Here is a 14,387-nt window from a genome sequence, read left to right as displayed (position 1 = left end):
GTCCTAGAGCCTAAAACCCTGTATGTGTTTACTTAGAAGCAAGTCCCACTGAGCCCAAAGTTACTGGACATACCCCAAGTTACTGGACATAGGACTGCATCCCTAGGCAGATCCATCAAAAGGGCCAGCTCCACTTTGACCTTCTCCAGTTTATTGGCACGTCTTAGGAGGGAGTTTTGGAACCAATGACCCTCCCCCTTAGCATTTGTGGGGGGTTTGGGGGTGGGGGAGGGTTGGCGGAGGGGCCTCCATGTCCTGCTGTTCCCGGCTGAGGCGAAGGACAGGTTTCCTGTGCAAATTCCAGAGATCCATCCCTGCAAAAAGAGGATATCCCCTAATGTTTCAAACTTGGGTTCTGATGGTCTCTCTAGCCCTTTATGGCGCTCTAATCACAGGGGTTGCTATTGACTGTTAATGGGGGGACGACTACGGGGTCATGCTGTTCTCCAGACAGCGGCCTGGGGCAGAAGACCATTTTGGTGCCCTAACTGACCCCACACACAAACGCTCACATTCCATCGTAAACTCACATAGCAGTCAGAGCACCACACATTATAGTGCACACAAGTGCATTATATTCAAAGAAAAAAAAAAGTCACATTAAGAGGAAGGATACTTCCCCCCACCCCCAACAGAATCATTTTCAAGCAAGTTGTTGTAAAACTTTGCTCAAGTTACCAAGGACTTGATGGAATCACCCAATCTGACTCAAGGGCTACCAGGTACTTATGTCTGCCCTGATGGACTGGGGGGTCCAACCCCACCACTCTCTCCCCCAGCCCCGAACAGCCTACAGATGGATTTGAGCCAACGACCAGCAGAAAGAAGCCTACCCAGCACAGTTCAGGCGGCTCCAGCCAGCCAGCCAAGGTGCATCCCGCAACGGAAGGCCAACCACTACCCCACCGTCTCAACCCCAAACACAGCAACCCTTGCAAGTGCAAAGTGGAATCCTCCCCTTCCCCAAATTTCCTTCCTGCTTTGAAGCCAGGCAGACCCTCTGGGGTCACTTCCCCCCCCCCCAAGCTCTCCAGGAAACTCAGCCCTGCCGACCCATGGAAGATGAACCACCTGGGGACGCAGTAGAAAAGAGCAAGAGTCCAGTAGCGCCTTAAAGACTAACAAAAATATTTTCTGGCAGGGTATGAGCTTTCGTGAGCCACAGATCTTCAGATCTGAAGAAGTGAGCTGTGGCTCACGAAAGCTCATACCCTGCCAGAAAATTTTTTTGTTAGTCTTTAAGGCGCTACTAGACTCTTGCTCTTTTCTACCACTGCAGACAGACGAACACGGCTACCCACTGTGAATTATCTGAAGAAGTGATGTGTGGCTCACGAAAGCTCATACCTTACCAGAAAATATTTGTGTTAGTCTTTAAGGTGCTACTGGACTCTTGCTACTCTTGCTCTTTTCTTCAGATACCTGAAGAATACCCCACCAGAAAATATTTTTGTTAGTCTTTCAGGTGCCACTGGACTCTTGCTCTTTTCTACCACTGCAGACAGACTACCACGGCGACCCGCTGGGAACTACCTGGGGACGGCCCGCCTGGACGCCGGCCTGACTCACCTGTAACGAGCACGGCTTTCCCCGCCGCGGGGATCCTCCGGCCGCGCGCAGCCCCTCCCAGGAGCAGCCAGCAGGCGGCGCCCGCGAGGCCGGCGCCGAGCGGCAGGGGCAGCAGGCGGAGGCTGGCCGCCAGCAGCGGCAGGACGGCCAGCCCCGCGCGCAGCAGCAGCCGGCGAGCCTGCAACAGGTCGCAGCGCAGGAGCCGGTGCGCCAGCCAGCACAGGAAGCACAGCCAGAGCGAGTGGCTGCACGCCCAGCCCAGCTCCATGGCCCCCGAGGCAGGGAGGGGGCGGAGAGGGGGGAGGGGGCGAGAGGCAGGCGAGGCCCCGGCCGGAGGTGCCCAAAGCGCGCATCTGGGAGGAAGGCAAGCGGCACATGGTTTATAAAAGAGCAGGCAGCGGGGAAAGGGGAGGAGCTGCCCCCGCCCTGCCAATGGGAGAAGTTCAAGGCTCACTTGGAGTGAAGCGCGCACACACTCAGTCGCAGGCTGTGTTGCCCCTGGGTAGCCGCTGAGCTGGGTGGGGTGGGGCTCTTTCCCTCCTTGGGGCTGGGGGTCTAGTCGCCTGCCTGCCTGCAGCCCCCGCTCTCCCTCCTCCGGCTTTCCCCCCTTGCTCCCTCTTCCACGTGCTTGCCTTGCCCCCCCGTGAGCCACGGAGGGAGGCCAAGGGCAGAGGCCGGGCACTGCGCCTCTTGCTCCACTCCAAGGGCAGAGGCCGCGCACTGCGCTGGAGCTGCCCTGGCGGGGAGCGCTTCGCTCGCCTCCCCTGAAGAGCTGCTGGCCAGCCTCTTCCTGGGACTTCGAGGATCCTGCCTCTTAACGTGACTTTTCTTTTCCTTCGGATGTAATGCGCTTGTGGTGCTCTGTCATGTGGGATGCTTGCGTTTGCCCCCCCCCCCCCAACTGGAGAGGAAGGAACGAAGGCGGGGAAGGATGAGGCAAAGAGCTTGGGGAGAGGGCGCATCGCCTGCATCCCGAAGGCCCCTTTCTCTAGATCCCTGCCAAAGGTGGCGCGCAACAGTCTCAGAAGCAGAAGAGTTGGTTTTTATTTGCCTGCTTTCTCTCTACCGCTTAAGGAAGGATCAAACCGGCTTACAATCACCCTCCCTTCCGCTCCCCACGACAGACACCCTGTGAGGCAGGCCATATGGCGATACGGGCCAGCACTTTATGGTGAAGAAGAGTAGGTTTTTATATGCCGACTTTCTCTACCACTTAAGGAAGAATCAAACCGGCTTACAACCACTTTCCCTTCCCCTTCCCACTACAGACACCCTGTGAGGTAGGTGGGGCTGAGAGAGCTGTGACTAGCCCAAGGTCACCCGGCTGGCTTCATGTGTAGGAGTGGGGAAACAAATCCAGTTCACCAGATTAGCCGCCGCCGCTCATGTGGAGGAGTGGGGAATCAAACCCGGTTCTCCAGATCAGAGTCCACCGCTCCAAACCACTGCTCTTAACCACTACACTACACTGGCTCTTCAGTAGAGGAGGGATGCCGGAGGGTTCCCCATCCACCTGGAACTAGGGTTGCCAACTCTGGCTTGGGAAATTCCCAGAGATTTAGGGGTGGTGCCCGAGGACAGAGTTCAGTTTCTCCTAGTCTATGGTATCCACTTTCTGAACCTACCACTTCCTCCAGATCTCTGCAATCTAGAGTTCAGTTGTAATTCTGGGAGAACTTCAGCCGCCACCTGGAGTTTGGTAACACGACCTGGAACAGCAACCTCAGTCTGTACAGTCCTGAGCATTACTGGCATTACCAGGCAGTTGGAGGGGGGGGGCTTATAGACATCTCCCCCCCAACTCTGAAATGACCCACTAAGCCTTCACTTCCTCCACTTGCAGAGCCTAACAAGTCATGTGACCACGAGCACTCATCCCAGGGGAACTTCCCTGTTGTGTGAAACGCCTCTCTTCAGCCTGCCCCCCTCCTTCCTGGAAGTGCGAGGAGCAATGACCCCTGGCTTACTCCCTGGCAGGAGCAAGAGGAACCACGAAAGAGCTGTTCCTTGAATGCCCAGCAGGCTGCGCAGTTGCGTCACCAAAAAAACCCTCATTAGCCGGTGGTCAGCCACTTACCGTTCCAGAGCCAAATGCGGCTCAGCAGGGAACCAAACGTGGCTCTTATAAAAAGAAATGTTTTTAAAGTTCAGGTATATTGGAGAAGTAAAGGGGAAGCTGGAATAACCAGTACATGAAGGGATTGGCAGGTATTTGATGGGACTTCTTAGAGATGCTTTGCAGAAAAGGAGATGCTAAAGGTGAACAGTGGCCAGGAATCCAAGTGTGAACCATGCACAGGTGTGTGCCAGAGAAGTAAGACAGTCAAGCATTGTGCATGCTTATTACTTATGATGAGACCTTGTGTGTCTTGAGGGGCTGTGGCTCAGCGGTAGAGCATCTGCTTGGCATGCAGAAGGTCCCAGGTTCAATCCTTGGCATCTCCAGTTAAAGGGACTGGGGAAGTAGGCAATGTGAAAGACCCTTGCTTGAGACCCTGGAGAGCCGCTGCTGATCTGAGTAGACAATACTGACTTTGATGGACCGAGGTTCTGATTCATTATAAGGCAGCTTCATGTGTTCATGTGTGTGCCCCTTCCTAATAAAGGACTCACAACAACCAGTTTGGGCTGCAGAAAAAAAAGTGCTGTCAAGTTGCAGCCAACATACAGCGACCGGGTATGGTTTTGAAGACAAAAGATGTGCCATAGCCTGGCTCTGTGTAGGGACTGGACTTCCTTGGTGGTCTCCCATCCCAGTACTGACCAGGGCCCACCCTGCTTAGCTTCCAAGATCTGACAAAACCCAGCTAGCCTGGGCCATCCAGGTCAGAGCAACATTACAAATTCTTAATGAGTCTTACAGATTTATCATCTTGGCCATCGTCTGGGCATGAAGGGTCACTGGGGGTGTGGGGGGGGGGAGGTAGTTGTGAATTCCCTGCATTGTGCAGGAGGCTAGACTAAATGACCCTGGTGGTCCCTTCCAACTCTATGATTCTATGAAATTCTTAATCAACATGTTAATTACCGATTTTGTTAAGTTCTATATTTTCAGTTATGCAAATGGGGCATTCTTATGCTGGCTCTTTGTTCATCTCTTGCTGTGGATTTGTATGCAGTTTCCCTTTTTCTTGTAAAAGGTTGCTGACCCCTTTTGCAAGCAACTGGAGGCAGCTGGAACTCATCATGGTGGGGGAGGGGAGATGAACGAATGGCATGAATGAAGGCTTCTGGTTGAGAGGCGCTTGTGGCAGAAAGCTCCAGGTTGTCTTAAGGAAAACCGAACAACGTGTGTGTGTGTTAAGTGCCATCAAGTCGCTTCCGACTCATGGCGACCCTATGAATGAAAGTCCTCCAAAATGTCCTACCTTTGTCAGCCTTGCTCAGATCTTGCAAATTTCCCAAACCATACTGTGTGTGTTAAGTGCCGTCAAGTCGCTTCCGACTCATGGCGACCATATGAATGAAAGTCCTCCAAAATGTCGTTAACTTTGACAGCCTTGCTCAGATCTTGCAAATTGAAGGCTGTGGCTTCCTTTATTGAGTCAATCCATCTCTTGTTGGGTCTTCCTCTTTTCCTGCTGCCCTCAACTTTTCCTAGCATGACTGTCTTTTCCAGTGACTCTTGTCGTCTCATGACGTGACCAAAATACGATAAACCATACTAGGCAATCCTAACCAAGGGTCTCACTCTGTGTTATGGGTGTGATCTACTGCTTTTCAAGAGACTTCTTGGCCTCCCCTTCGGCAGGAGACAGAGGGGGGTACATCGACTGAATTTCCTCCTTCCCCAACTTCTCCCAGGTTCAGGCCTGGCTGTGGGTTTGTTTCAAGACACTGACTTTGTCATCATGCCTGTTGATCTGGTAGAGTCACTTCAGAATTCCACTGATCATTGGGCCCTTGAAATAGCCAAGGGGTCCAGGCGACTCCTCCTCCTCCTCCTGATGACAACGGCAGTGTCTTGAAACAAACCCACAGCCAGGCCTGAACCTGGGAGAAGTTGGGGAAGGGGGAAATTCAGCCAATGTACCCCCTTCTGTCTCCTGCAGAAGGGGAGGCCAAGAAGATCAGACCCATGATACAAAGTGAGACCCTTGGTTAGGCTTGCCTAGCATGGTTTGGGAAATTCCTGGAGATTTGGGGGCGGTGCCTGAAAAGGGCTGAGTTTGGGGAAGGGAGGGAGCTCAACAGGGATTTGGTGCCACCGAGTCCATCTTCTGAAGCGGCCACTTTCGCCAGGTGGCAGCTCCCAGGAGACTGGTGAGAACGGGACTTACTGGAACAGCAATATCACTGATGCCACAATATCACTTCTGGCTACATGACTGGAAGTGACGTCACCACCACGTAGGACGCTCTAGGAGTCCCCCCCCCCCACAGCTGCCCCCTCCCACAGTCAGGGCCACCCCAGGCTCAAGCAAGGGCTGACCCTTGCCTCATGCAAGGCGGATGGGTGGGCGCCAAGCTGGCTGTTGCCCAAGTCCAGGAGGGGAAGGGTTTGTGTGGCCATCGCCAAGCTGGCTACTCAAGAGTCAGAGGATGTGGGCACAAGCAGCAGTGGGACCCTGCCTGCTTTTCCTGTTTCCCCTCACGCTGTGGGATCGGGGCTGTGGGTAGTCAATCCCTCCAGTATGGGGCTTGAAGCAGCTGCCCCAGATGTCCCATGGCTAAGACTGGCCCTGATCAGGAGCCCGGAAACTGATCCTTAAGAGTTCACATTCAACTTCAAATATCCAGTGAATATTCCTTTTAAAAAAAAATCATATTCAACAGCCATTCAAGCATCCAATGGTGTTTAATTTTGGCATTTGACGTTGAATCTTTGGATTGGATCTTGTTTTGAACCAGCCCCTTTTTATAACCTCTCTCCATCCCCGCCATCTTTCTATTGTGCGTATAAATTGGTGTGATGGGTTTATACTCCAGTGCATCTCATGAAGAGAGCTTTGACTCATAGAATCATAGAGTGGAAAGGGGCCATACAGGCCATCTAGTCCAACCCCCTGCTCAATGCAGGATCAGCAGGGGGGGGGACTGTGGCTCAGTGGTAGAGCCTCTGCTTGGCATGCAGAAGGTCCCAGGTTCAACCCCTGGCATCTCCAGTTAAAGGGACTAGGCAGGTAGGTGATGTGAAAGACCCCTGCCTGAGACCCTGGAGAGCTGCTGCTGGTCTGAGTAGACAATACTGACTTTGATGGACCAAGGGTTTGATTCAGTATAAGGCAGCTTCATGTGTTCAAGATCCTCTGGCAGAGAGGAGTTACACATTTTAAGGAGAGGGGCTGTGGGTCAGTGGTAGAACATCTGCTTGGCATGCAGATGGTCCCAGGTTCAACCCCCAGCATCTCCAGTTAAAGGGACTAGGCAAGTAGGTGATGTGAAAGACCTCTGCCTGAGACCCTGGAGCTGCTGCCGGTCTGAGTAGACAATACTGACTTTGATGGACCAAGGGTCTGATTCAGTATAAGGCAGCTTCATATGTTCATGTGTTCAGCCTATAATCAAGGTCAGTGTTATCTACTCAGCCATGAAAGACGCTCCAGGAATAAACTGTGTCCGTCTTCAAGCCGCACTCCTGTTCTATCTTAAAGTACAGACTAAATGTGGCTGCCATCTGGAAAGATCAAAAATCAAGACATTACTTGAAAGTGTTGAGGAGTTCTTATTTGAGGTCAATTTGGTCAGTCAAAAATATTGAGGTAAAATCTGAACTGTGCAATTTCATTTGATTATATTTTTAAATTGAAATTCAGGCGGGAGAATGCTGTAAGCTGCTTTGGGTTCCCACTGGGGAGAAAAGCAAGGTATAAACGCATACATAAAGAATTCAACTCTAACGTACAAAGATAAAAGTAGAAAGTGGCTTAGTGCGGCACCTGTGCAGTAACAGAAGGCCAGGATGGGCCAGGGGATGGATCCAGCTCAGGATCTGCAAATATCGTTACTTCTAAGAACCTAAGAATATGTGAATTGCACTAGTAGATCATACCATGGTTTCTCTTGAAGACTATCTGGGGTGGAGCCATGGCTCCATATATGGGCCTCTGCTTTGCATGCAGAAGGTCCCAGGTTCAGTCCCTGGCAATTCAAAAAGGATCAGGTAGGAGGAGATGTGAAAGACCTCTTCCTGAGAGCTGCTGCCAGTCAAAATAGACAAGGCTGACCTTGGCAGATCAAGGCAGGGGTTTCGTTTGTTACATAAATGTCACTTGGTCAGGCTGGGCCATGCCTCGCCAGCCCAGATCAAGAGTGGGGGGTGCTTCCTCGGCTGGCGATCCCACAGTGGACTACCCAGCCCAGATCAGGACTGGGGGGGGTGCTTTGGTTTGCGAGCCCGCAGTGGGGTTGCCAGCCCAGATCGAGGGTGTGTGTGGCTGGCTCGTGGGCCAGATAAGAGCTCTCAAGGGGCCGGATTTGGCCCTTGGACATTATGTTTGACACCCCTGCTCTAACATATTTTTGTGTCTTCAAAACACCAGCCTCTTCCCTGGCTTGTTTCCTTCTGCTCCACTTAATCCAGAATCCCCTGCTTCTTCCCCAACTGCTGCCAAGGCGCCTCCATATATTACTGTGCCAACTCATGTTCCATTTGTCATGCACAACCAAGCCTTCAGGCTCCATGACGCTTCGTGCTCCCAACGCAACCTATGCCACAACGTGACCCCCCCTCCTGCACTTGGCGTGTGCTTTCGGAGGATTAGAAGAGAGCCTCCATGTGCCAGAATCAACACCAGCACCCAGAATTCACAAGGCACCCGGGAGCCCTGCCAGATGCCTGCCAGTAGTGCCAGGGCCAACACAGCAGATCCCGATTTCCTACCGGGAGGGCAGCTTGTGATCCCAAAGCAAAAACAAGACTTCTGGGGCCCTGACTGGCCGTAACTGCCCTGGAGAAGCTGGCACTTGAGGATCTCAGAAGGACGTTCCTTTTTCTAGCCTTGCACACGGCTCTGTGTGTTACAAAAACAAACCCAACATGGGGGAGGAAGAGAAAGGGAAGGGGGTGGGGGAAACATATTTTATAACCCCACTGATGGAAGCAGCAAGGGCTCACCTTTTCTGAACAACAGCAAACTGCATACTTTTTCCAGGCGGTGATGGGAGGAATTAATGGCTGTTCCAGGTGCTCTGGGTCAACTAGGAGGTCATATTTAATGTGGAGCTTGAACGTAGCCAGGTGCTGTTCAGTAGGAGAGCCAGCTGGAGAGCCAACGTGGTGTAGTGGTTAAGAGCGGTGGAGTCCGATCTGGAGAACCGGGTTTGATTCCCCACTCCTCCACATGAGCAGTGGATGCTAATCAGGGTGAACTGGGTTGGTTTCCCCACTTCTACACACAAAGCCAGCTGGGTGACCTTGGGCAAGTTACAGTTCTATTAAGAGCTCTCTCAGCCCCACCTACCTCACAGGGTGTCTGTTGTGGGGAGGGGAAGGGAAGGTGATTGTAAGCCGGTTTGAGTCTCCCTTAAGTGGTAGAGAAAGTCGGCATATGAAAACCAACTCTTCTTCATCTTCGTCTTGGAAAGCCAGCCTCCAGGTGGGACCTGAGGATCCCACAGAATTACAGCTCATCTCCAGACTACAAAGATCAGTTCTGGAGAAAATGGATGCTTTGGAGGGTGAACTCTATGGCATTGTACCCCCCCCCCCAAATCCCTGTCCTCCCCTGGCTCCATCCCCAAAACTCCAGGAGTTTCCCAACCTGGATCTGGCAACCCTACCTCCCCCCCATCCCCTGCAGATGGCCAGGGGGGACCTGACAACCCTATTCTTCTGTCACCAGTCCAGCATTAACACTCACACACTGCAAAATCTGTTTATCGCATCTTTTCCCCTTCCTTCCAGGAGCTCAAGGCCGCACGCATAGCTCTCCCTCCCCATTTTTAGCCTCCCAACAACAACCCTGTAAGGTAGGCCAGGCAGCGGGAGGCCAACCCGGGCCTCTCAGATCTTAGTCTGATACTCTAAGCTCTATACCACACTGGTGCTCAGCAACACAAGAGAGCCTCACAAATATTTTATGGTCTCTCGTTTGGAAATGCAGCGTCAGAGCTAGGGTTGCCAACCTCCAAGTACTAGCTGGCGATCTCCTGCTATTACAACTGATCTCCACCCAATAGAGATAAGTTCCCCTGGAGAAAATGGCCACTTTGGCAATTAGACTCTATGGCATTGAAGTCCCTCCCCTCCCCAAACCCCACCCTCCCCTGGCTCCACCCCAAAAACCTCCCGCCAGTGGCGAAGAGGGACCTGGCAACCCTAATCAGAGCAGAGACTACTGGGGAGTGCCTAAAGCACAGGATTAGGGGCATAGCTCCCCACAGGCTCACAGGGTTACCAATCTGCAGGTGTTGGTTGGGGACCTCCTGGGATTACAACTGATCTCCAGGTGACAAGAGATCTGCTCCCCTGGAGAAAATGACTGCTTTGGAAAACGGAGTCTATGGCATTATGTCCCCTGGAGGTCCTTCCCCTCCCCACATCCCACCCTTTTTAGGCTCCACCCCCAAAATCTCCAGGTATTTTCTAACTGGGAATTGGCAACCCTAGTGATGCAATTGTACCCTCATTCCACCTAGGGGCTAACTTGAGTATTAGATGGCCCAGTCCGACTAAGCAGGTGTAACCTGGCCTGGGAATAGCAGGCCCTTACCTCTCCCAAGGTGGGCTGTGGAATGCCTTTATTAGGAGTCAGTGTGGCGGTGGTAAAAGGATGCGGGGGGTAGGGAGATGGAGTGTGAGTGTTTTCTGAAAGATTTCTAAGGGGAGAAATATTTCATTGGTTGAAATGTGTCACCAGTTGGCCAAAACCTATAACAGGCTATAGGGATTTAGGGTGAGTTCTTTCTCTCTCTTCTGTTTTTCCTTTTGCTTATCTATTTGATGTCTGTAGCTGATGCTTAAACCAGTATGCTGTATTGTGCCATAGTTTGGATTATCCAATTGCTCACAGAAGATTTCCCATCGTCATTGTGGGTATCCTATGCGTTATGTAGTGAGTCAGTTTTCTAACTTTTGTCAATCTTGGACCTAACAGAGAATGTACTGGAATTTTTAGCTATTTTGCTTCCTTTAACTTTTAGAAACAAAACATCTTAATATTATATTTGATTTGGTTACTGCGTTAGCAGGAATCGCCTTGGAACTCGTGGTAAAATGGTTGGTGGTTCTGCCAGGTTTGGGGAAGTTTGCTCAGGGTTCCAGGTGTTGGGACTGGGAACAACATCCCTGTAAAGCGGTTTCAGTCTTGACTGGGTCTCCTCCTCTTCAGGTCATCCCAGCAAAAGCCTTGCACCATACATCTGCCTTTACCAAGGGCGGTTGCAGAATGGGGCTCCCTTGTCACCCTAGAACAGGGTTTGGCAACCTTTTATAGTTGGCAAACTGCATCAGAGTTCAGAATAAGAGACTGACAAAGAGCCATCGTTAAGGATGCCCATCTGAATAAATGAAACTGTATAGCTGAACACGACTGACAATTGACATGTTGCTTAAGAATCCATAGACTTCTGCAACCCCAAAATAGGTTGTTGCAGGTCCCTTATCAGGAAGTAGCACATGCTACATCTCACAATAAATAATAAATAAATTCCAGCGCAAACCATATGCAGATTCATGCCAGTGCAATAATAAACAAATCTCACCAAACCATGCAAATATACACAGGAGCACCCTGTGCCGTTCTTTGTGCACTGGCATGAATCTGTGTGTGGTTTGTGCTGGGATTCCCGGCAACTGTTCGCCTCTATCATTTCCCTTTCAGTAAAGCTTCTCTAAGAACCCTTTTTGTCCCATAAAATCCTTTCCTTGTCATTCCCTTAACAGTCTGGTTGGAGGATATAATATACTCTGTAGGGGCCCTTATACTCTGTAGGGGGCCTGGTTTGTTCATCAGAGATTTGTGCGATCTGTTTTCGATTGTGAGAATCTGTATGAGCTGTCTTTTGTACTATGCCTATTAAAGGTTATTGAATTGAATTGAAAGTTGGAGGATATAGGGTTACCAACTCCAGATTGGGGATTCCTGAAGAGGATGGGGACTTCAGCTGGATTTAATGCCACAGAGTCCATCCTCAAAACACTCACCTAGGGGAGCTGATCATGGATATCTACTTCTTCCAGTACCAGAGCTAGTGTGCCTCTTTAAATCAGTAGCTGGGCAGCAGGATGCTGTTGCACTGAGTCTTACTGTTTTGGGGCTTCCTAGAGGCATGTGGTTGGCCACCTGGTGAACAGAATGAAGGACTAGATGGTCTGATCTCGCAGGGCGAGCGTGGTGTAGTGGTTAAGAGCAGTGGTTTGGAGCGGTGGACTCTGATCTGGAGAACTGGGTTTGATTCCCCACTCCTCCACATGAGCGGCGGAGGCTAAGCTGGTGAACTGGATTTGTCTCCCCACTCCTACACACGAAGCCAGCTGGGTGACCTTGGGCATGTCACAGCTCTGTTAGAGCTCTCTCAGCCCCACCTACCTCACAGAGTGTCTGTTGTGGGGAGGGGAAGGGAAGATGATTGTAAGCCAGTTTGAGACTCCCTTAAGTGGTAGAGAAAGTCGGCATATAAAAACCAACTCTTCTTCTTTTTCTTATGTTCTTATCTCTGTAGTCTGGAGATCAGCTGTAATTCTGTCAGGTAACCAGGCCACACCTGGAGGCTGGCATCTCTAGTTAGAATCCTCTCTCCAATATACTTTAACTAAAATATTAAATCTTCCTTTTTTTTAAAGGTATGTTCGGCTGCATACTGAGCCACATTTGAGCAATTAGTGGCAGACCCCTGCCCTAGGAGGAATTTCCTCGGAGGAATAGGTTTCATCCTTGCCCTCTTACTAGCCATTCAAAGTGCTTGGGTGGTGGTGGTCTGTGGAGCTCGATCATGGGTATTTTATTTTTGTGCATTTAACTTGTAGTAGGTTGTCATTGTGGTTTGGCTTTAATGGGCAAATTTTAACACTTGGTTTGTACCAGGCACTGCTTGGGTGCATTTTCTAGAGCTGTGACTGATACATCTTACAAATAAATAAAATATATAGTCCTCAAGCCAGGGTCAAAGAATGGTAGTTTGTCGCCCAAAGCAACGTAAATCCAAGGGCTGTCACCTCCTGCATTACTGACAGATGGGAAGGAAACAGATCCCTATGGTCTATCACCTCCGATTCATTGCAGTATCAAAAAAAAAACACCTGGGTGCAGGGCTGGCATAAAGACTCTTGGTGGGGGGGCTCATTTTACAGAGAAAACTGAAAAGTCTAAAATGAACATTTTACTTACCGGGCATTCAAAATGAACAACGGGCAAATAAAAACAGATACAAGCTCTTCAAAAGCCCTCCCTGTTCCACCCTGGCAGTTACAGAGGACCAGGGGTCACCAGATTCGAGAAGCCAGTTAATCCCTTCAAGCCAGTAGAAGAGGCTCCTCTTGCCTTTCTGGCATCCCTCAAAATCCAATTAAAAAGGTAAAGGTGCAAGCACCGGGTCATTCCTGACCCATGGGGTGACGTCACATCCCGACGTTTACTAGGCAGACTTTGTTTGCGGGGTGGTTTGCCAGTGCCTTCCCCAGTCATCTTCCCTTTACCCCCAGCAAGCTGGGTACTCATTTGACTGACCTCAGAAGGATGGAAAGCTGAGTCAGCCTTGAGCCGGCTACCTGAAACCAACTTCCGTCGGGATCGAACTCAGGTCGTGAGCAGAGCTTGGACTGCAGTACTGCAGCTTTACCACTCTGCGCCACGGGGCTCAAAATCTGATTACAGTGAGCTTTTTGCTTTCTATTGGAACTCAGATGTCATAGTCTTCCGTTGTACATCGGAGTTTCATCGAGGAGCCCAGCAGTTTGGAAGGGTGACTTTCCAACCCTGACCTCAGTTTTTACTAGCTGGACTCTCTATTTCATACTCTTTGTGATGTTGTTGTTGTTGATTACAATTGCTGGCACTAGAATGTGTTATTAGCCATTTATTTATGTAGTAATAAACACATAGAATTTGTATACCGTACATGTCAATATATAGGAGTTAAGTTTAGGAAACGAACATAGTATTGTAATTTAGGTTTGGCCATAGCTGCTGATGTTTTCTTTTGTGTTTCCACTATACAGCACAAGTTTTGGTTAATTAACCCCTCAAAATCTGCCAGCCTAGATGATCACCTAGGTTTGCCTAGTGGTCAGGCTGGCTCTGCTTGGGTGGCTGGGACAGAGAACCAACCAGCCCTTGTTAGTTCATGAACCGACATGATTACTGTATATAAAATGTCTATTCTACAAATAAAGGAAAGTGCAAAGAATTAATTAATGCAAATCAAATTACTAATTAATGAAAAGGATATAGTCCCTGGCTGCTTAGTTTGGCCCCTTCTGTGATGTATGTGTACCTTTAAGAGAACCTACAAGAGCTATTTGCTGTTTCCATTTTCTCCAGTTTTCTCCTAAATTCTCAAGGACGTTTAGTTGGGGGGGGGGGGAGTTACTGTTCCATCATATCTATCTAATGAAGGATTCTAAACCTGGAAGCCCCTCTACAATCTGCCACTTCTGACACCATTATGGTTGCCAGGTTTCTTTCTTTGCCACCGGCAGGAGATTTTTGGGGCGGAGCCTGAGGAGGGCAGGGTTTGGGAGGGGAGGGACTTCAATGCCATAGAGACCAATTGCCAAAGCGGCCATTTTCTCCAGGTGAACTGATCTCCATTGGCTGGAGATCTCCAGCTACTGCCTGGAGGTTGGCAACCATAGTCACCATGTAGAATCCTCTTGAGCCATGGTGGAGAGGGATAAGCTTACCTATTAGCTCACCCTTCAGTCCTGCCCAACAGGC

At 50.3% G+C, this 14,387-nt stretch overlaps 1 protein-coding gene across 1 annotated transcript in view; it reads right to left on the bottom strand.

The window, feature by feature from the left end:
* HSD11B2 (hydroxysteroid 11-beta dehydrogenase 2) overlaps positions 1 to 1,837 on the bottom strand; it is a 63,923-nt gene extending 62,086 nt beyond the window's left edge. Inside the window, exon 1 of the mRNA XM_056862762.1 lies at positions 1,570 to 1,837. Coding sequence (XP_056718740.1) covers positions 1,570 to 1,837 — 268 coding nt within the window. The remainder of the gene's footprint in view (positions 1 to 1,569) is intronic.
* Between the last annotated feature and the right edge of the window lie 12,550 nt (positions 1,838 to 14,387).

The sequence above is a fragment of the Euleptes europaea genome, chromosome 17 (genome assembly GCF_029931775.1).
Source record: "Euleptes europaea isolate rEulEur1 chromosome 17, rEulEur1.hap1, whole genome shotgun sequence".
Taxonomy (NCBI): domain Eukaryota; kingdom Metazoa; phylum Chordata; class Lepidosauria; order Squamata; family Sphaerodactylidae; genus Euleptes; species Euleptes europaea.
The sequence above is the reverse complement of the archived record's forward strand: the minus strand, read 5'-3'. Positions and strand labels throughout refer to the sequence as shown.